The 21,456-nt window shown below is 35.4% G+C and overlaps 1 protein-coding gene across 3 annotated transcripts in view; it reads right to left on the bottom strand.

Moving 5' to 3' along the window:
• Positions 1-21,456, bottom strand: part of nmo (serine/threonine-protein kinase nemo) — a 111,975-nt gene that overhangs the window by 37,858 nt on the left and 52,661 nt on the right. For all 3 annotated transcript variants that reach the window (XR_012959460.1, XM_076113779.1, XM_076113780.1), the window contains exons 2-3: positions 14,598-14,727; positions 12,030-12,085 (exon numbers count right to left, since the gene is read on the bottom strand). Coding sequence is in view for 2 of the 3 variants with exons in the window: in XM_076113779.1 (XP_075969894.1) it covers positions 12,030-12,085; positions 14,598-14,727 (186 nt within the window). In the remaining variant the exon portion in view is untranslated. The remainder of the gene's footprint in view (positions 1-12,029; positions 12,086-14,597; positions 14,728-21,456) is intronic.

Genomic DNA, 21,456 nt, shown 5'->3' with positions numbered 1-21,456 from the left:
GGTTTTCATATCTGCAGCTTTGATTAAACACCACATTAACCTTTAACACAGCAAACAAGTAATCTTAGTTATTCAGTTAGTAGCGACGGCTGCCGCTCGCAAAGAAATATTGGCTGCGTTAACACGATGAGAACTAATTCCGTTTCTCGATTAATCATCTAAGGCAACGCCCGTTGTCGGGAGCTGGTATTCATTAATCGATGACTGATTAACTGTTTTAGGGATTTTGTTTGGGTGTAGACGCGGACGCGATACACCATACGTGAGCACAGAGGTCGGGCTCTCAGGGAACGTCGGCTACGTACGAAGTTGTTACTGCGAGGGAAAACACGAAACCGCTCTCAGCCCCACGAGAATACGACGTAGCAAAAGTAGCAGTTTTAACGTATAACTTACGATATTACCAGCAGTCTGCTGCAGAAGGAAAATTAATGGAGACAAATATTCTGAGACGGAGTTTCCAAATTGAATGAATCGTTCCGGGTTGACTTTTTTAACGGATTACATTTTCTGAACACAATGATATTAAAATCTTGGGTGTATTTTATGAAAGCCGTCTCCGTGCGAAAATACTCACGTAATCGGTTAAAATTCCCAGTTTATAACACTGTAATATTTAATCAGAAATACTGATCATGTTACCGTGCTTCACGTTGAAAAATTCATTCGGGCCAACATAAAACCAACAGACGTACGTTATAAACTAAATAAAAAAAAAACATTAAATGTATATATTGCACGTATAAATGGACAGATAGATTTAATGGAAGCTTAAGGGTCTGAACTGACAGGATAAGTAACAAAAAGTAACGGTAAACAGAAGAGTACAAATTTAATCTAGGGTCTAGCCAGGGCTCGAGTTCCCGGGAGAGCGTTAGCGAAATTGCCAGAATACATTAACGGAAAGGGTCGCCCCCGTCCTATCTCAACAACCTGCAACTAAGCTACGACTTAAAATCTCTCTGAACGGCAAATTTCGCTCGCATTAGGCATTTTTATCGTTCGCATTTACGAAACTGCGTAATTAATATACTTTCTATTTTGCGTACACGATTTCATCGTGTATTATAGCAGCGAGACAATAACTCTTGCCGTTATATCATCGAAAGACTTAATGAAGTCGTGGAAATATCATAAAAGTGGTTATTTACTGCGAGATTCTTTTACCTTAAACGACAGCGCAGTAAATAAAACCAAGGTTTAATGTTTCACGAAGGTCCCGACGTTATGTTATATGCGTAACGTAATTTTAGCGTGCTCATGTTGGCAGTCTTCATTGTTCCTTGCGTATTCCTGATAAGGTAGTTACAACCTCTTACACATGTACGAAGGCAAAAAAGTTTAATGTGACAAGAAAGGTAGTAGCCGCTTTGTATACCTTTTTGTAGCGTCAGAATATTTTCTCAAAATCAATTAGTATGTAGTAGTATCCATTAATTCTTCCAATACAAACTTCAAAAACTTAAAAACTGGATAGTAGAAATAAAAATTATATTTTACGAAATACTTTTGTAATGGTACACGCGGAGGCTTCGTCTCGGGCAACAGATTTTACTGCGCATCCTACAGGCTTTATTACCTTTTTTATATCGACGTCAAATTTTTACGATTCCTGTTCAGTCCTAGGCTACCGAGGCGTCGCGGTCCATACAGGCTCATTTTTCTCTGACCCTATAACGCCTTTGAGTGCGTTTGAAAGGATAAATAAAGAGTCCCAGCATTACATAAATAACGCTACCACGTTGGACTATAAACATAAAACGTGTTACCGTACTCTTGACGATCTGGGTACACTGGCCAACAAATACCATTTCGGAGAACTAACTTTCCTTTTATATTGGTACTTTTGGAATGTAAACATACAGTAAGCACTTATTTGATCAGGTATTCTTGGTGGCACGCGCCAGAGGTTCATTTTTCGTTCACTGAATTTTGTATGTAGCTAAATTATCCGTTGGTTTAACTTTAATAAAAAAAAGTATTATATCTTTTACTTCATAAAACACAAAAAATCCTATTCTTTAGTCTAGCTTCTAGACTTATACTATATTGAATACCTTTGCTCTATCAGGAGCGAATGTAAAACGTAATAAGATTTTCTATACATACTTATCTACCTATACAGCATTAACATAGCGGACACAAGCGATCTATTATAAATTAACATAATTGTAAATGGACATTATGCATTTTAATCACGCATAAGCAGACAGACAATTAACTTTGTTAATTCAATAAATGGATTTCTATGTCGGCTTCATGTTACATTGTTGCAAATCCTCACATAAAAGCCATACTACTAAGTAGAACGTGCTATATGGAAACATAGACGGCTAGATTCCATCGACCTTAAAAACAAACAAAACGCTCTTTATAATATCACAAACATTTTATATCGAACGTTGAACTCTACACAGAAAGTAATAAAAAGTAAAACAATAAATAAGAAACCAGAATAGATATTCTTCGAAGTTTCGGAGCTATTAAAAATTGAATGAAGGGAACAGACATGTGCAGAACAATAATCGTATTAAATAAAGGCCATATGGCAAGAACATATACGTATAATACGAGGTAGGAATAAAGACCAACGCGGCAAAAATTCTACAAAATTATGATGGCGCAGAATTTTAAAATTTGTGTCACATTGAATTTTGATTTCAGTTTTCAGTTCCAATTGTGAAACGTTTGAAATGAATGGCTTTCAATAATTACGCTCTACATAGCAACAACAAAAATGACTGGCAATTCCTATTTACAAATGTTGTTCATCATAACTTTTAATGAAATATTACAGTTTAACCCAGAACTATCAATTTTAATAAACTGGATAGTAATCTTCATTACCGTCACGATAGCTGTCATTCACAAGATATACATAGCATTATTAGACCCCACGTTATAATCATAAATAGGAAGGCACGATGCAGGCAGATGCAGCAATATTACTATATCAATAATAGGTTTAGACATGATAATTATATATCAACGGGTGGCAGTTGAAGGGTATCTGCACATTTCTGCTCGAGTCGTTTTATTTGCTCGGCATACTTGCGCACAGCTGACTCGAGGTCCTAAGCATGCACTAGACGTAATGATTTTACTGGTCTGGCCTTTATTGCCAGTCTTTTTTATTAGTTCGTGTCCACAAAAGAACGAAACGGATTCTAGCAAAGGCTGGGAAAAACTCCACCCAACACAATAGGTTCACTGACTGGGAGATGTGAAAAGTAAGCAACGCGAACCGACTATTTCATTTTTACTGTACACTGTAAATATTTTAAAGAGCAACGCTATACTTTTTTCAGTTTATACAAGTTAGCACCTGATAGAACCGTTGTTGGGAATATTTTTCATCTGCGCCGATCGGTGACGCTTGAATACTCCAGCGGTTGAAAAAAAGGTGCATGTGGTGTTAGAAAAAATATTTGTGACTGGAATATTTCGCACTTTGTGGACGAACGACAGGTTTGAGATATGATATTCAGATAAAAATTCACTTTAAAATAAAGCTGAAGTGGGCTATCTGTGAATGAAAGAGCTTATTGGTTGAGTAGAGAGAAATGAACACGTTTAGAAAAATGTAAAAACTATCAGGCAAAATTTGTTAAATAGAACCCGGCCTTCTGGCAACCTACATAATTCTTGCAAAAGATACTAAGCGAAAGGAAGCAACCTTGTCTCAACAAATAGAGATACGAATTACATACCAAAGTAAATCGATCATCCTTTCAGCACAAGTTTGCGAGTAGCCAAACACAAATTATATTACCGTGTACCTGCCTACTTGATATCAACTCTCGTAGTTACGAGTACAAGTCCCACTTTGGGAGCAAACAGAATTACTGGCTGGTCTCTACAAGGACATTACAAATATCCATTACTTTTCTGTAGATGAAAACCTTAGTCGTTTAAGTTTATTGAGACTGTTGACCCTTTATGTGTTCAATATAAACATATAAACTTATGATACTGCTATCACATATTGGTTCATTTTAATTTAAAAATATGCGCATATTTTCTTGGTGTTATAGCTTGCTTCAAAAAAAGCAAATGAAAAGCTTTCGTACGTGAAATAAAGAGGATCAAATACACTTAAGTAAACAAAATAATTTACACAAGACCAAGAGAGTATTTCGATATGTATTATGAAAACCAGAAAATTTTATCTGGAATCAGTTTGTAATAAAATTATTTATAAGTCCAAGTTTTATTTACTCAATAATCTTATTATTTATCTTACAGTAAAGTGAGCGAGTATTTCAAGATAATCAATTTTAATGTTCGCTTCGGAAGCTTATAAAAGGTTGGCTAATCTGGTGTAGGTAAACAGATGACGGGGTTTTATCGATTGGATAGCAATTAAAGCCCGGCTGGGCGTTAATGGTGTGCACGGAGCCGAATGGGAGTCCCATAAACTTGGATCTAGGGCATCGATTCTCAACTTTTTTATCACGATACCTTGGGGTCTGCGACACAGTCAAGCGGGTGAAACGATCGATGGATAACATTGTTAAATATTTTTACTGCCGAGAATTTGAGAGATGACTTTGTAAGAGGCCTTGACACAGAGAAGTTAGGTTATTAATGAAAACTGTCGTAAATCTCTCTCCTATTTCTATTACTACTGTGTTGTGCAGCTGAAACATTTGCGCGGTTGAAAGTTAAATGATTGATTTTATTTATTGCCGCAAAAAATGCATAGATTCATATGCACACTATGAAGTGACCCCCGCATCGAAATGCAATTAAAAGTTTGGCTTACAACTGTTTACGATAGAAAGATAAATCGTTATATACGCGTAATAAATAATGCACATCAGACGAAATCATAAACCGTTGGTACCCTGGTATTTCTATTTTCATTGAGGGTAAGAGAAACATAGCTAGATGAAAAACAAACATGCAGAAGATATTCGTGAGGGTACGTTTCCCAACGTTGCAAGTTTTGCGTGATACGGGGAATATCGTGATTCACTCACATTTTTCTTTCGGGGAAATTGAAACAATAACATTTATGGTAACAACAGCCACCTAAATTGGTGCATGGGAAACCATATTCTGTATTAATAGCCAGATGTTCTGTACACACCAGGGCGCATTTATTCGTCGGCGTTAATTTTGTAATTTTCTTAGTTCGGGAATAATGTTTTAGCACTTTTGACAAATCTTCACCATATCTTGAGCGCCATACGATTTTAGAAACTGTCAAAAAACGATTCCCCAAACAGAGTTATAGCAGATAGAAAAATCGCCTTTAAATTTCATTTTGTAAACAAGTAAATAGCAATCATCAGTCATCATAAATTAAGAGCATCTACAGCAGGTAAATAAGTAACATAAGGAACTACACTATTTGTGCAAGCACACCTCTTTGTATGTTTAAAAGAGACCTACCTACATACAAACACAGGAATGGCGAGCCTAGACCGCATTTTTGGCAAATGAAAGAGCAGAAATACAGACTAGTATGTATAGCGCTACACATTCAGTGATGATATTGCATGATGCAGACTCTGTATGGCGTTTCATTTTAATCTGAATGAATTGTTTTACCATTGGATCTCCACTTGATTGGATTACGAGTAAAAATAAATACCTATGATTGTTTAACTAACTATTTCCTTTAACCTGAATAACGAACTAACAAAGTGAATCAAATTATTGTTTTAATTTGAATATATTAACATCTACCTTGAAGTATTTTACGAACATCTTATAACAAAGTATGGAGCCATATTTGAGCAAGTATTTCATCAAAAGAATTTAGTTAGATGAAAGTTGATGCATAAGATAGGTCTCGATCTATCCTCAGAAGAAATATTCTAAACAAAAAATACTATTTTGAATCCATTTCAATGAGAAACATACTTAAATTAACGGTGGAGAACACTCCAAATTATACAGCCAAGATAACAAAACTAGATTAAATCTGAAAAAATCTCATCTACGAATAGCGTCTCTACTAAAAATAAGTATACGTAGTGTTATTCACATAGTATGAATATATAATTAGTTAAACTACGACATAATACCACGTAGAGCGTTAACATTGAGAAAATTTGGAACAAAGCAAGGACAAACAGTGCGGTGACACCGAATCCTTGGAAACGACTGACGTCATGTGTCAATGTTCCATCATAAATATACGGTGGGAGAGCTTTGTAGTAAAAAGAAAGAGGATATTTATTGACTGTTTGGTGTGAGATTTTATTGAGTCGAATTGAAGAAATGCAAAAGATTTACGACACTTTGTTTTTAGGACATTCAAATTTCAAACGCAAATTCTTCTGCACATTTTTTTTTAAACACCAGCTTTGACACATCGTGCATTTTAATGTGCTTGGTTCTTTGGCGATATAGTGATAAAGGAAACCTACAAAATGTAACAAATGGAGCATCAATTTTACAAGGTATCGTAGTTAATGTTGGATGGTAATAGTAAACAATTCATAAGGTTTATTATCTACGTACCTCGTAAAAAGCACGTTAAAATCGCGACAGTTTCTCATAGTAACGAGCCCCTAGGTGTAGCAGAAAATTGCTTACATACTTTATAATGTCTGCATTACGTACAAAAAGTCCGAATAATTTCAACTATTCATACAAACGACTCTCGTGAACACATTTTAGCGAACCAAAGTTTCAATCCTTTGAATTTTATAAAATAATCGAACGTTCTAGAAGAAGAAAACCTAGCAAAACAAGTAAATAAATTTCACAAAACATGTTGTAATGAAAACATAAATGAAACAAACGTAACAGCTGTTCATGAAAGGTCTTGAACAAATAGGAAAGGTTGGAGCCCTTAATTTGAGCATTGGCCAAGTAGTTGGGGAAACCTTTGAAACGTGCGTCGTGCGAACGTTCGTGACCTATTGACTTTCAATCAATTCTCTTTCGCCCACTTCATCAGTATAGACTAGTGTACATTAAAGAACTGTATCACTTGGCAGAAATTCGTTAGCCCTATATCTATAGACAAAGAGTTAGATTCTATGTGTTTTTTTTTTTACAATTGAGATACATTTTCATTGTCCCACTGTTAAGCAAGGGTCTTATCGAACGAAGGAGAGATTAGGCCTTGTGTTCACCACGCTGGTCAAGTGCAGGTTTGAGGACTTTGCATGCCCTCATAAATGTATTAAACAATTTAGATACATATATATTATATAGTCCGTATACTTGCCTATCTAGTCTATGAAATAGATCCTACGCTAAGTCGTGTCAATAACGCAGGAGGATTAGAGCCTGCCACGGATAGTTTGACAAGCTAAGCATTTAGCTATAGTTGTTTGACAAACTAAAGTTTAGCTTGTAGCTAATCAGTCATTGCTAAGATCGGCAACATCAGACGGCTCAAACCGAACAGTTACAAGTACTGAGTACAACTAACGCATAGTACGTTAATTAAGCAAATTGATAATTTGTCAACAAATCAGATTCGTATTTGATTGCATCATATTTTGACATTTTTATCGAGTATTTTATTGACTTTCAATATCAAAATATGATTGTTTTGTGTGTTATGACGTGTTCTATAACGTGGATCTCAAGTCTGTGAACGACAGCAGTGGGTATGTTCCGACGGTAGTACAATCCAATTGGAGTTCGGAGTGTTCCGACCCAAAATCGGCAGCAAATCGTATTCCGTGTAGTAGGCGTTTCGTAAGTCGACAGCCATACCTAATATACTTTATAGATAACTATATATACCCGTCACACGCGATTATTCCACTATTGATGTGAAAATTTTATTTATGAAACGAAGCCAAAAGAGATAAATTCATAATATATGGATGCTGCATCGTAATTCAAAAGCGGCGTACATTAATTATGTATTATTCACAAATCGTAAATTAAAAATTAAAGAAATGTATGCATTGGGAGGCGATGTGCGAGCGATTTCATGAATGTTTTTATTATTAAGAACATATCACTTTTAGTAGTTGTGCAAAATGTAAATTATACTCTTATTAGTGCCATTAATCATAAAATATTGTCCCAAATATTGAAATAAGAACTCTGACTGAATAAGATTATTTGTTAAAATAATTATTGAGTTGTAATTTATGCATTTAAATACAATAAGTGGTAGTTAGGAGGGATATCGACGCAAGCGCACGGCCGAGCGTGACGCGGCGAGGTTAAATCGGGGCAGGCGGCCCACGCAAAACCGCTAATTAGGAAGCGCACGCGCAAGGGCGCTGCACCGCGCCGCGCCCGCGCCTCGCACGATGCGCCTGCGACTCACCACTACCGCTGAAACAAAGACACCACGCTGCCGCACAAAAGAAACAAGCATTTGAACAAAAGAAACTGCTCATGTAACAAAAGAAATGGGCAGAGAACAAAAACAATGGCGTGCCGGTGGAAACGCCAAGAGTATGCCACGTTGTTTTCAGGCACAAAGGGTGTTGTGTGAAATTATGTTTTGTTACGAATTCTGACGTGGACCGAGGACCGCCAACAATTGTATGTTTGCATTCTATTAGGTATACGCAGAAAGAATTTATAGACAAACTTCCTCGTGAGGCGCCATTAATCTTCTGAAACGCGTCAAAAACTGACGTTTAAATTATTAGGGATAAGGAAAATGCGTAGAATTCAAACCGCTGAAGTTCAGACTAGAATATATGCTCAGTTCAATAAAAACTGTTCGGATACGTAACATCAGGAGCGAGCAAGAAATACTTTAGTTCGAGTCCTCGTCGTTCCTGTGCCAATTTTCCTTTTTCTCCATTCTTTGTTTTCGGGCTGTTGAGTTTGTACGAACGACGATGGAATTCATTACTCGGAGCCGTCATTTCAGCTGTCATGTTTCATTGTGATGTGAATGTTTTTAATGTATCTCTGTCTTCATATCGCGTATGAAGTGTAGATGAGGTCATCACAGGTAGCTTAATGTACGGCTTCTGAGAAGACCGTGTGCGAGGGGTTGACTCAGCTATTGGGAAATGAGCTTCGTACTTAAAACATACGAGAAGAGGGCGATTAACGTAATTATATTGCGGTTGCACGCACTGACGTGTAATATTCACAGACTATTTGTATAATGCGTCAATAAAAAATGCCTCAATGATAGACTTGGAAAAGCCATATCATGTTTATTCACACACCGAGAAATGTGAAAATAAGTAGCATGAAAGCAAATAAACAATGTCAAATAATGACGCAAGCCTGTCGATAATGTGCAAGATTTGTTGATGAAATACGCCAGTAATCGTTGGTAAAAGAGATCAAACAAATATTTGCTTAATGATAATACAGAACACATAAAACATATTCCATAATTATTTATTGTGAGACGTCCGAATGAGTCATAGGGAAAACATTGGTAATATAATAAGCTAAAGAAAGGCCAGCGGATGTCTTCTTGAATTTCTGATCTGTGTCAGAAAACATAGCATTAATTCATTTTGGAAAATCAAGTTCATCAAACTTCATTCATCTTGGCTTGCGCTCAAAAAGACTTCAGACTTTCAGACTCTTACTTTGATCCATATAAATATGAGTTAGCAAACGCTCATTAACTTTTGCTGTAGCAAAAAGCCAACAAATTAGTATTACGGTGCAACGATGATGCTTCCGAAGTCGGTCGGAACAAAGCACAAAGCGACAATGCACATTATTCGACGGAAGCACTTAGTTCTATTTCTGTTATACGATGTGAAAGCTCTGAATATCGCACTCTGAGATTATAAACAAGTCATCGGAACTCAACGATCAGCCGTTTATTGCTCCTACTCCGAAGATTTCGGCACTTCGATACTATTGAACGTGAAACGATTCTCTATACATCGATAGGTTTACTACATCTGTATCTGCGAATCAATTATGATTAAGACATGATATATGGCAAACTCGGGAATTTAGTTACCGTGGAAATGTAATATTAGGCTTGGTGTAAATCAAGAGAAGCCAGATACAATATTGCAGTTCCATGTGCGTATTAAACCTGGGAACCGAAGTTGGTCACAAGGTAAACAACTAACCTTTTGTAGCATCTACATATTTTATGAAACACGATAAGATATTTTTTTCTTTACAAAATACGTTCAAACAATTACCTACTATTCATCGGATTCCTATTGTCAAATCTTCACATGTCGGGCTTTCACTAAAGATCTACTTTATACCTGCTCGGTATTAACTCGGCTCAAACATTTTTTACGCCAAATTCACCTTATGATCCTCGTTTAACTTTTATAATTCGTTTTCTTACCTAACGCTTATTTAATATGGCAGCCGATGCGAAAAAAACACATTTTTTCATCTCGAGTCACGGAACAAAATATGAGGTAAACTTTTAAATTCAACATTTCTTTGAATAATGACTTACGAGAAGTAGAGAGCAAACAACATTGGAATAATTAATTCATTTATTTCTTGACAAAACTTTAGTACATCTGAAGGAACGCGCGTCAATGAACAAAAGGCGTTTTTTTTTTCTTTTGCATCTTAGCAGTCGATCGAAACCAGTCTTTTGTCTACGTCACGCGTTCTCACGTGCCTTATCATACCCTTACACATGTAGATTCAATCAAACTAAGATTCCTATAGCAAAGAGGTTCTTGTATTACAGCTAGTACTGTTTTTCTTTAACTAGGGGCTTGTGGCAGCGAGGCACTAAGGACGGCCGACGCGGCCGAGTGCCATTCGAATTTCAATAAAACTTGAAGGGGAATAAATCGTCGGGAGGGTAGCCAGTGCCGAGATATTGTGCTCCAGCCAGCTGACGCCGCACACACACACTCGAAACCCGAAAATAATAAACGCCATTATGGAACTAATTGCACTTTTCGAACACATTTGTCAGTGTTGATTCAATACGCATCTGCCATTCATATATTGCCTATTAAAATCAATTGAAACATCTATTAATATAATTGCCGGTCATTATTCAATAATATACCAAATCGTAAACCGTGAAGCTGGTTGTTTGTCAGTTTATTTTCATTCGCGAGTTTATGGTATGGAATCAAATTATACGAGTACAGCGGCGTCGAAATGCTGACGTACGATAATATATTTCGCAGCCGTCTAGAATTTTGATCGAGTCATGACATTTTTATTTCATTAACTGAAGTAGCCGAACGGTATGAAAGATAATAACTATACTATTATAACTGCGAAAGGCGTCATATTTGATGGAAAAAAAGTACAACTAAGCCGTAAAGATTGGACGACGAGCTATAAAAATCACAATAGAGTAGGCGATATAAAATTTGAAACATAAAACCGACAGTTACTCGGTGGGATATTTATACGGCAGTTGAGAAAGATAAATTGCGGTTGTATCGGGGTATGACGAAATTGGTAGTAACGCGAGACTCGCTGAAAAATGACGGCCGACACTTAGGAGATCAACCTCTCTCGTCATTCGATTTGACAGCGTGAAATTGAAGTTCTTCACAACCGTAAAAAGTGTATTAAAATTAGTTGCGTTTCGTTGAAATTAGTTTACAAACTTATTAATTTGATAAAAAGTCTACTTAGTTATAATAAATACTTCCACTGTTAGTACAAAGAACAAATTATACAAGAGGAAGTCAAGAAAGTAAACGCGAGTTAATTAATGAGAACAAAAACTTGACTTGTATTTTTTGCGACCTTGATAGATTGCTATTACAAACACAAAACATGTGACAAATTATGTCATATACAAAGAACGGTAGTATCACATTAGCGCACGAATATTTGCAGTAAATATTAATACTTTCAATTCCCCGCTATAAATCTTGGACGGGTGCAGATAGAAATCAAACAAAGATAAAGTATCAAGCAGCTGAAGCGCTGACATTTCAACGAGTGAAACTCAATAATGCTAGTGCAGATAAAATATAAAACACCGGACCGTTTGTTGGGTGCTTTAGCAGTTCCGACGATTCTTAGCAGAAATGCAACGTTGGGAGGACTCACATGAGAGGTCAATGCGCCGCCTACGTTCACCGTTAAAGCGGCCGGCTCATACGATCGTTTACGGCACTATTTAGTAACGTTAGCCATCTTTACTTTGAAAAGGATACATTTCCTGGAAGAAGTCGAGGCTAGGCGGCTGTAGAATGTCCAACGCCGATAAGACCTGTGAAGATAAAAGCGCATATTAGTCGTGCGTTCGGTCGGCGTCGGGCGCTAAGCTCTCATCAAGCGCGCCGACACGTTATTAGCGGTAGCACAATCAACACTACGGTTACTGTCGTTTCAATGCAAATACGTGTTTGTACTGTGTGTACGTAGAGACAAACGCGCACCGACCGCAAACAATACACGTTGATCGATAAAACACAGTGAAAACGAATAAATTATGATGAGCCGCGCACCGCATTATAATTATTTCGTGATAATGTCCAATCCGAACTGTATTATCATAATAAAGAGATCTGAGTTGCGAAGGCAATCGAATTATTGCTGATAAATTGAAAATTTTCCTGTGGTGATTACCAAAGGAGTAATTATAGAGGCAGGTGTGAATATAAAAGCCTCAATTAACGTCGGTTCAGTACGGGCCGAGCCTAGAGGGGGCTCTAATGAGAAACGTAAAAAACAAACGTGACGATAAGGTGCTCCAATTTCGTGACTGTTAATAAAACTCCGTGGGAACACCTTCTACGTCAAACGAAGGTTGTTTTTAAACTAAACAAAAACTTCTATTTAAAGAAGTGATGAAAAAAATCAATACCAATAGAAATGGAGAAATCTGACAACTGTTTATTAAAGATGAAAAGTCTCGGAGGAAGTATATTGAAATTAAAATTTATTCGCGAAGTGAATTGGTTTTGCGTATTTGTTATCAGGAAGGGCGTGTGAGTTATTATTAGAATTGCGTTGTCAACCGAATGTTTTGTGTGCTCAATAGCGTTTGTACATACAGACGTATCTGAACATTACTTTTTTATCATTTGACATGTTTTTTAAAGGTAAAGATTGGGGAAGGAATTAGAAACAAACACAATAAACCGTTCACATCAAGAAAAATACCTCGGCTTGTGGATAGATGACAAATTAACGTGGACCACGCACATAAATCATGTAAAAGCAAAACTTACATCACTTCTAGGAGCAATCCGTAAAACAGTAAGTTGTTTACCGCATAAAGTCCGTATTATTATATACAATTCCTTGGTAAAACCGCATCTTGACTACTTAATTGAAGTATGGGGTTCGGCCGCTCAAACAAATCTTAATCCATTACAGAGAACACAAAACAAAATCATTAAAGTATTGTTCGGTTACCCCTACCTAACAACAACAAAAACATTATATGCTAAGACTAAGCTGTACAACATAAAACAAATATACACATTTGCTACCTGTATTCTCATAAGAAAAATTACTACGCACTCCATTAAGTCCAATATACAGTTACATAAAAAGGTATCAACGCATACACTTAGGAATAAACATAAGCTGCAACTGACGCAGCCACGAACGAATTACGGCAAAAAGACAATACTCTTTGAGGGAGTACAGCTGTATAATAGATTACCAAATAACTTAAAAGAATGTGTTCATTATAATACATTTAAAAGAAAGTTAAGGGACTATATTTACACAATAAAATAGGTAGATTAGTTATATTTTTACGATAAGGACTTACGGGACAATAACAGTACAATGTTATGTATGCATAATATTGTATTGTTATTGTTTTGTAACCTAAATTTTAGTTATAAGGTTATTTCTATGGTACTTTACCAAACTCATGTATTATCATAATGTATATATGAAAATATTTAACCGCATTATAATGCTTTGTCTTACTTCATTAGATCTGTGCATGTTTCGCGTCACGAAAGCAAAGTACCTACCTACATATTTTGAATTATTTTAAATCATGTATTTTATAAAACTGTCTAGTGGGTAGGTATGTTATAATATGTTTACAACACGCTAGCGATGCAAACTATTTAATTTAAGTAGACTAAGTTCTCATTGTAAGTTAAACTGTAAAGTTTTTTATGAGAAATAAATTATTCTTTAAACCTAACAAACGTATGAAAGAATAAAAGCAAATTTAATCAATATTCGCTTAATTTGCACAGAATTAATACTGATTGTAATCTAATATCAAAATCTTAGTTGGCACATGTACGTAAACAACTTTCTATACACGGCGACGAAGTCTGAATACGGTGAAACTGTTCGCATCAAGTATTCACAGTTTAAATATCTCAAAGCACAGAAGTTCTTGTGGTTGTGAAATTGGTGCAATAGTTCACAACTTCGAAGGTTATGGCAACCGATTTAACATTCAACTAAGGTAGTTGAAGTTATAGCAATATATTTGATAATATGATATTAATTCCATCGAAACCATTTCATGCAAAATGTTGCCAAGACGACTACTTAAATTTTACCCTGTAAAAACGATATCAGTTCTCACGTAGAGCCAAGCTTTTGAATCTACATGGCATAACTGTACTTACTACTGACTTTTACTTCACAAATTCTATATATCAGCAAAAATTTTACCAGTAGTCGTTTTAAAAAAATATTAAAAAAGAATATTGATAAATTAATAGTTCTCTTTAAAATCTAGTAAAAAACCCTTACAAAGATGTAAAAGTTACAATAAAAATGTTGGAATGGCTTACGTTTTCGTGTTTGAAGAAGCAGAGCATCTTGAGTTCGCGGAAAACGCGTTTGGATGAGACGAGCGACTGGAACACGTTGGGCAGTTTCTTGAGAGCCACGCGCCGGCCATCACGAGGATCTGTTACAGCCCTGAAACAAACAAATATAAATTTAAAAACAATGAAATGTGGAATTCAGTGCTGTGATGTTTTAATGCCTTACGATGTGATGATATTGAAGTGTCGAGCTATATTAAGACTAAATGGTGATTTATAGATATAAAAAAAATCTAATTATGTTTCTGAAAGTATATTTTGGGTATTACATTTCATTTGTATGAAGCGTTAAAGACGCTAACCAAAAATGGAGTAACACAAAAAGAGTCAATAAAATTTAACAGAAGTCTTAAATAGTTTGATTCGATTTAAATTAAAGAGTGTTATAAAACATCGCAACACAGTAGAAGTGAGGTAATACACTACTTTACTTAGAGGTGTTAAACGTTTTTCTATCAAGAAGACAAGTAATAACAGCTCACTGAAGCGAACTTTATTTTCTACAACACTAAATTCATAATCTTAAGGTAGGCGAAATATTGTTTTAATTACACGTAACCTTCATTAAAGTTAACGGGTGAGATTTAAATATTAGTAAGTTTTATGTAGGCATTTATTGCGTCACCCCGCTCACCTTAGTCAAGAGATATAATGTACATTTGCAAGGATTATTGTCTAGAAACATTTCCCAAATGAAAATCTACAACTGAGAGTAAATTTCGAAACGGCAAAAACAGAGCGCTAGAAATTTTTATATTGCTTGCAAATGATTTAATAGTTCCGAAAGATTCAGTCGTTAAGCTTTTATGTAGAAAATTCTTAATATTTCTTTTACTAATGCAGTCGTTACGCGACTATGTTTTTTTTTTTTCACTTTAGTAGTAGGTACGATTCTATCCATTTTATTTTGCCTAAATATTACCCTTCTTGCTATCCTAAAATAAGACATTTTACAGATTTATTACCCATTTTCACAATTCCATTTGACACCAAATTCGTATATCAAAAGCAAAAACATTACGTATTTAAACAGTTAAAGGAAGCGTTGAAAATTCATACAATTCAACATGGATACGTGTGCAGAATCGTTGATTAATTAACTGCCATATATAAAGACATAAGCATTGCGAAATTGCATTAATCTTCGTACAACAGACGATTCAATTTTCAACAATACTTAATTATCATAACAATACACCGGGTAACAAACTACAATAAGAGTTTACTCAGTGGTTCGTGACATGTATTGACATAGGCGCCCATCCAAAGTTCACTATTAACATAACGAAATTATTGTTGCTATAGTGCAACTGGCGTTTTGGTTACTTTACACAGTCATATTGTCCGTTTATTGTATGTTTACGCACTTATAAGTACAAATATGGGAGAAGACGGTTTCGATCATATCTTTACGAAGCCAAGTAAACATGTCCATTGTCGTATTCGTAAGTGCAGAAAAACCTTAATGTTGACATTAAACCGCTTGTATCTGTAGCATTCAAACGACATTATTTCACGCTTGATTTATCATTCGTAAGCTTCCAACTAAAGCTAAAGCTGATAACTGTTACAGCTATTTGGAGCAAAGCTTAAAAAACTGAACAAAACGTAATCACCGAAAAACTTGTTTCGGCGAATGGAACATTTGGTGAACGCAGTCCGTATGTGAGGGCAGAGAGACGTACCCTCGTATTAAATTGTCCCATTAGGTCTGCCCTTGCGATTATTATCGTTTGGAACGCAGACCCGATAATATCCGTCGCAGGGGAAATAGGGATGCCAACATTACCGAGCCCGACGTCAGAGCAATGACCCTACCCGAGACCCTACAGTCTATAACCCAGGAATAAGAAGATTTACAAATTAATGTCAGTGATTTATTGCCGACAAAATAGAGGAATACGATCGGTCGACACAACCGCAGTTTAATTTGATACCATTGTCCACTCCCCACCGTGTTTTGGTCGATGTTCGCAGACCCATTGTCGTTCATTCGTTTACCTTTGATAACTGTTGACAATCACATTTACTGTTACGTGAATTTAATCTGAATTATTTAACATAAATCATTGAAACAAGGTTGACTTTCTGGTCTAGTGACCGCTGAGGCTGGTCGTGATGTTCCGTGTTAGATTGACAAAATAGAACGTCGTGATGAATAGGTTAAGTTTCTAACAATCTATTCATAATAGCAGTTTCGATTTGCATTTTAAACGACATGATCGAAAATTCCAAAATATTGTGTTCATTCTGAATATTCTTCTCAGGGCGACAAACTATTGATGTATTTATACATACACGTAGGTCTGTAGTATTCCTCAGAAACGTGTAATTATTTAGTAGTCCCTACATTACTAAAGCTCTTGGCGGTAAAACAATTTTCATACCTGTCTAAATACAATACAAACTTGTTCCCAAGTTTACCCTCTTCAATTAAGCACTAAATATTAAATGATGTAATTAGGTATCATTTACTTTTTCTCGACGCGTGCGCCAAAACGGTACGACCCCGAAAACAAAACGCCAAAAGCGTATACCAAGAAATGTTCAACCTTCAGTAAAACATCCACGTAATGAAAGATGTGCCTTAAAATTGCACTTTTTGCATTATTAAAGTCGGTAATAATTATGTTGAAAGATTTATGAAGCAATATACAAACTTAAAATACTGCTTAATAAACAATTCTTTTGATACGAGCGCATAAAGGCGTATTATTAATGTCGCATGACATGCTTAATTCGGCAAACCGAACAAGCATTGTAAACAAAGGCAGGAAGTATCCCCGCATTGAAAACAGTGGCCGTAAGTAAGTTAGTCACTTTTTATTTATGCCATAACAGTTTTGCAAGTTCAACAACATTTATATAGGAACTTTGACATGCGAAATCGGTGGAGCGAGAACTCACCGACCGCGGGGTGTAGCGTCCAGCGTACCATTAATGTTCACTTAAAAATTATACGTTTAAATCGTAATTTTATGGTTTCCGCCGCGACATACTCAACAAAGAGCAATTAAAATGTGATCTCTGTGTACGTCCTCGCGCGTTCTGTTTCTTTTTACGGTTTTTAGCGATCATTTGAATGGCTAAAATTAATTGTTTGCTAAAACAAACATTCGTAAAAGCAACGGTCATATTGTCCCGGTAACAAAACAAATAATTCAAGACAGTTTAGCCGCTGTGAATTTCAAACATTTGGGAAAAGAAGGAAAATGTAATGGAAAAATTGTTAGGAACGAGTAACAATGTTACAAAGCGAACCAACCTAGATAGGTATTCGGAAAGTAAAGTAACATGCGCAATTAATTCTGGCGTTGTTACAAGATACGCTTGCTTTCAGCGTTTTCGGAAGCCGTACATATTTTAAGCTGGAAAACCTTTTAAGATTTATTTACACTATACGAAAATAAGCATTCATTCGAAATGCGTTAGTTGAATTAGAAATAGTGAGGCAATTTTTATTCCGCACACAATTTCGAATCAATTTATTCACGGCAATACCTTATTAGACATATTGAACACTTTGCATTGCGCTAGAGTGTAGACAATGGCAACGAATGGCATTATAATACAAGCTTTCAGTACATTTAAGAACTTATTAACATGAAATTACTCGCAAGGTATATATATTTGGCGAGCTCCCCCGTTGCGGCTATTAGTCAGCTAGCTTTGACAGTAATTGAACAAGTTTGTATTAAAAAGTTTAATGGCAACTTGTCCATTGGCGTACTGGCCGTTAAAATAAATCTATAAAAAGTAATTAATAGGGATGGTTAAGAAATGTCGACTCATTGGTCTGCTGAATTATAGCATCGATCCCTACGCTGAATTAATGGCGTCTGTTTTTATAAATTAGTATTTTCATGTTACGTTAATAGAGTCGTTGCGAATCTAAATTTTAGATAAAATTACATTTTGCACTGACAATGTTCATAAAAAGTATTAAATTAAGTCGTTTGTGCTTCGTAATGCACGTTGGCATGTCTATAATGTTCTTGAAACAACTGTAAAGTATTAATCATTGTTTACCTTATAAGTAGCTAGCAAGTCCCGTAATGCCGTTGTTTTAGTCATCACAAAGAACAAAGAAAGTAAATACACAGCAAAATAAATTACTATTCACCCTAGGACACGGGCGGAAGATGAGACTTGTCTATTAATAAGTCCACAAGGTCTTTCATACAGTTTAGAACAAAGAGGTGTAGTACATATCTCTTGTCCCAACACTATCTATAAATATAGCTCCAATGACCTGCAAACACCCTAGTTGCGGCGATAATAATGGGAATCGATTTCACGTGACATTTAGAACATCGATATGATACCGATACTGATTGGGACGGAACTTGGTCAATTAGGTTGCGGTCAGAACAATATAGTATAGCCTAGGGAGAAAGCTAACCCTAAACACACTCGAAACTACAACACATACATACATAATATCGTCTTTTTTCTATAGCAGTAGGCAGTGGGTTAAGAACGCCACTTGGTATGATCCTTACAAACTTTCCTTGTCTCATTTACAATACACAATCATCTTTATAAAACCTATTTGTTACTGCTGTAGTTTGATAATATCGAATCGTACAAAACAGCTTTTAAATTAGAAAATTGTTTAGTCGTCGAAATCCACTTTTTCATTACAATAATGCAAAGGATTCGTCCATCTTCAAAACGAAACGGTATATTAAATATCTGCAACAAAACAGAGAATTTGGCAAACAATTCTTGTATCTTTTAGTGACGAAATAATCCGGACTTTATTCCACGAATTAAGTTGGCTATTAAACGAAAACACGGAGCAATAAAGGCAAAGCTTGGTGTAAACACACCTTTATTCTTTTATTAAATGGCCTGTCATGTTCCAATGTAAAATTTAATCAAACATAGGCAATTGGCGGTAATATTTTATTATTAGTTTCAATTGCCGAAATTAAATGAGGTTGTCATATCGTTAATAGAAACGGATCGGCTTCATTTGTATTCGAAAATTTAGAATTACAAGTATTGAAATCCGATATAATTATGACACGTTAAAACTACATATCTATACGTAAATAGTTAAATCAATCCATATCTAAAAAAAGCTTTTAGGAAATAAACGATCAAAACACGGTCTTAAAATGGCAAACAATTTCAACTTCAAAGATAATAGAAATATAATACTGCGAATCTTTGTAGATTTCGCTGTACATCTCTTGTTATCGCTGCTATAATAGATTGTATATCAGGATTCAGGAGACGTTGTAGTCGGAAAACCTGGCACGTGTCACTTTAAGTAATTCGAAGAACATTGTCATGATGTATTCTGTACATGACACACAAAGAAAATCATCAACAAATTACTAGAAATTTTTACACTCCCAGGAAGAGGAGAATTACATACACTTTTCCAGACATTTTTGTAAAAGTGTGGTTTCTTAATTAAATATTGAGTTCATATGATTCCAATCATAAACATGCGACTAATTGAGACAACATGAAAAAACACGTGAATAATAATAAATTACTAGCTTAAGTACCCGTCAGTCCCATTCTGTGCTAAAGTGTCAGTTAAGCTATCTGCTAAAAAAAGTAGCAGCAACTGTACGAAAACAACTGTCAAAATTTCACCCGATAAACTATCTAATTGATATTAAGAAGTGGTGAAACAACCGCTATAATTTTCAAATATAAGATTATCATACGAGCAAGACACAACATGACAAATACTCAACAGCAAACAAGTAAACAACTCAATAAGGTATGTTACAAAAAGCTGTCATATTTCACTTCAAATGATAGTAGCAGCTGCAATATAATTACGTAGTGGTACATAGACGTATCAAGTGCATTCAGCGCTCTATCGCGTGTGTAACTGGATTAGGGAGCGGACAAACAGGCTCTATATAATCGCGTACCCCCGTGCTTCTGGTTAATTAGTAAATACACCTGACCATAACTTAATTATTTAGTCCGGCCCTTTGTGATTGTTTGATGACAACGTGTTATTATAAATTGTCTGTGTATACCTTGATTGTGTACGATTACTTCACCCGGGTTTGGTTGAATTGGGTATCGAAGTATAATTATTATTTTAACTGAAATAAAGCACCTATAAGACTTTTCTAATGTGTTCAGTAGATCTTTCGACTCCTCTTTAAACGCAAACTCACAAAACTCTCTCTCTCTCTAATAATTGGAAAATTCATGATGATCTATTATGCTGTTTGTAAAGCGTTAAAAAACACAAGTTAAATATAGATAGTATAGACTTTAAAGACCGGCCGATGCAACTAAAGCAACGATAAACAGTTCCGTCTAGCAAAAGTTTAAAGATGTATGCAGAGTTAATTGCCTACCTTTATACAACCTTGCTAAAATGGCAAAAAAGCCTCTTGCTAACAATATACACTAGCTAGGAAACGGACAACGTTAGGTACTTATTATTATATTGATGGTATTATATTTTTAAAGCATTTTTTTCGTGTTATTTGTTTAGTGTGGTAGCAACATATATACAGTATTCATATTACAATACAATAATCTTAAAATAAAATTATTAGGTAAGTAAATTTTTCTTAACTGCATGTTAAATATCAGGGAAAATACATTAGGTGATAGATTTTCGTTCCACACATAAAGTATAACATCGTTCGATGTAAATATTTGTTTTCAAGAAGGAAAACGTTTTGTTGAATAATAATTTCGTAATTGGATTATTTTTAAATGTAACAACATTCTAGCACTTAACAAAATTCAGATTCCAAGAATTATTTTATGAATCATCTAACTTTATTTACTGTTTTTAATGCTATAGACTTTTATTAAGTAGTTCATATAA

This window comes from Anticarsia gemmatalis, chromosome 4, assembly GCF_050436995.1.
Source record: "Anticarsia gemmatalis isolate Benzon Research Colony breed Stoneville strain chromosome 4, ilAntGemm2 primary, whole genome shotgun sequence".
In the NCBI taxonomy this organism is placed as follows: Eukaryota; Metazoa; Arthropoda; class Insecta; order Lepidoptera; family Erebidae; genus Anticarsia; species Anticarsia gemmatalis.
This window is presented reverse-complemented; position numbering and strand designations above follow the sequence as displayed.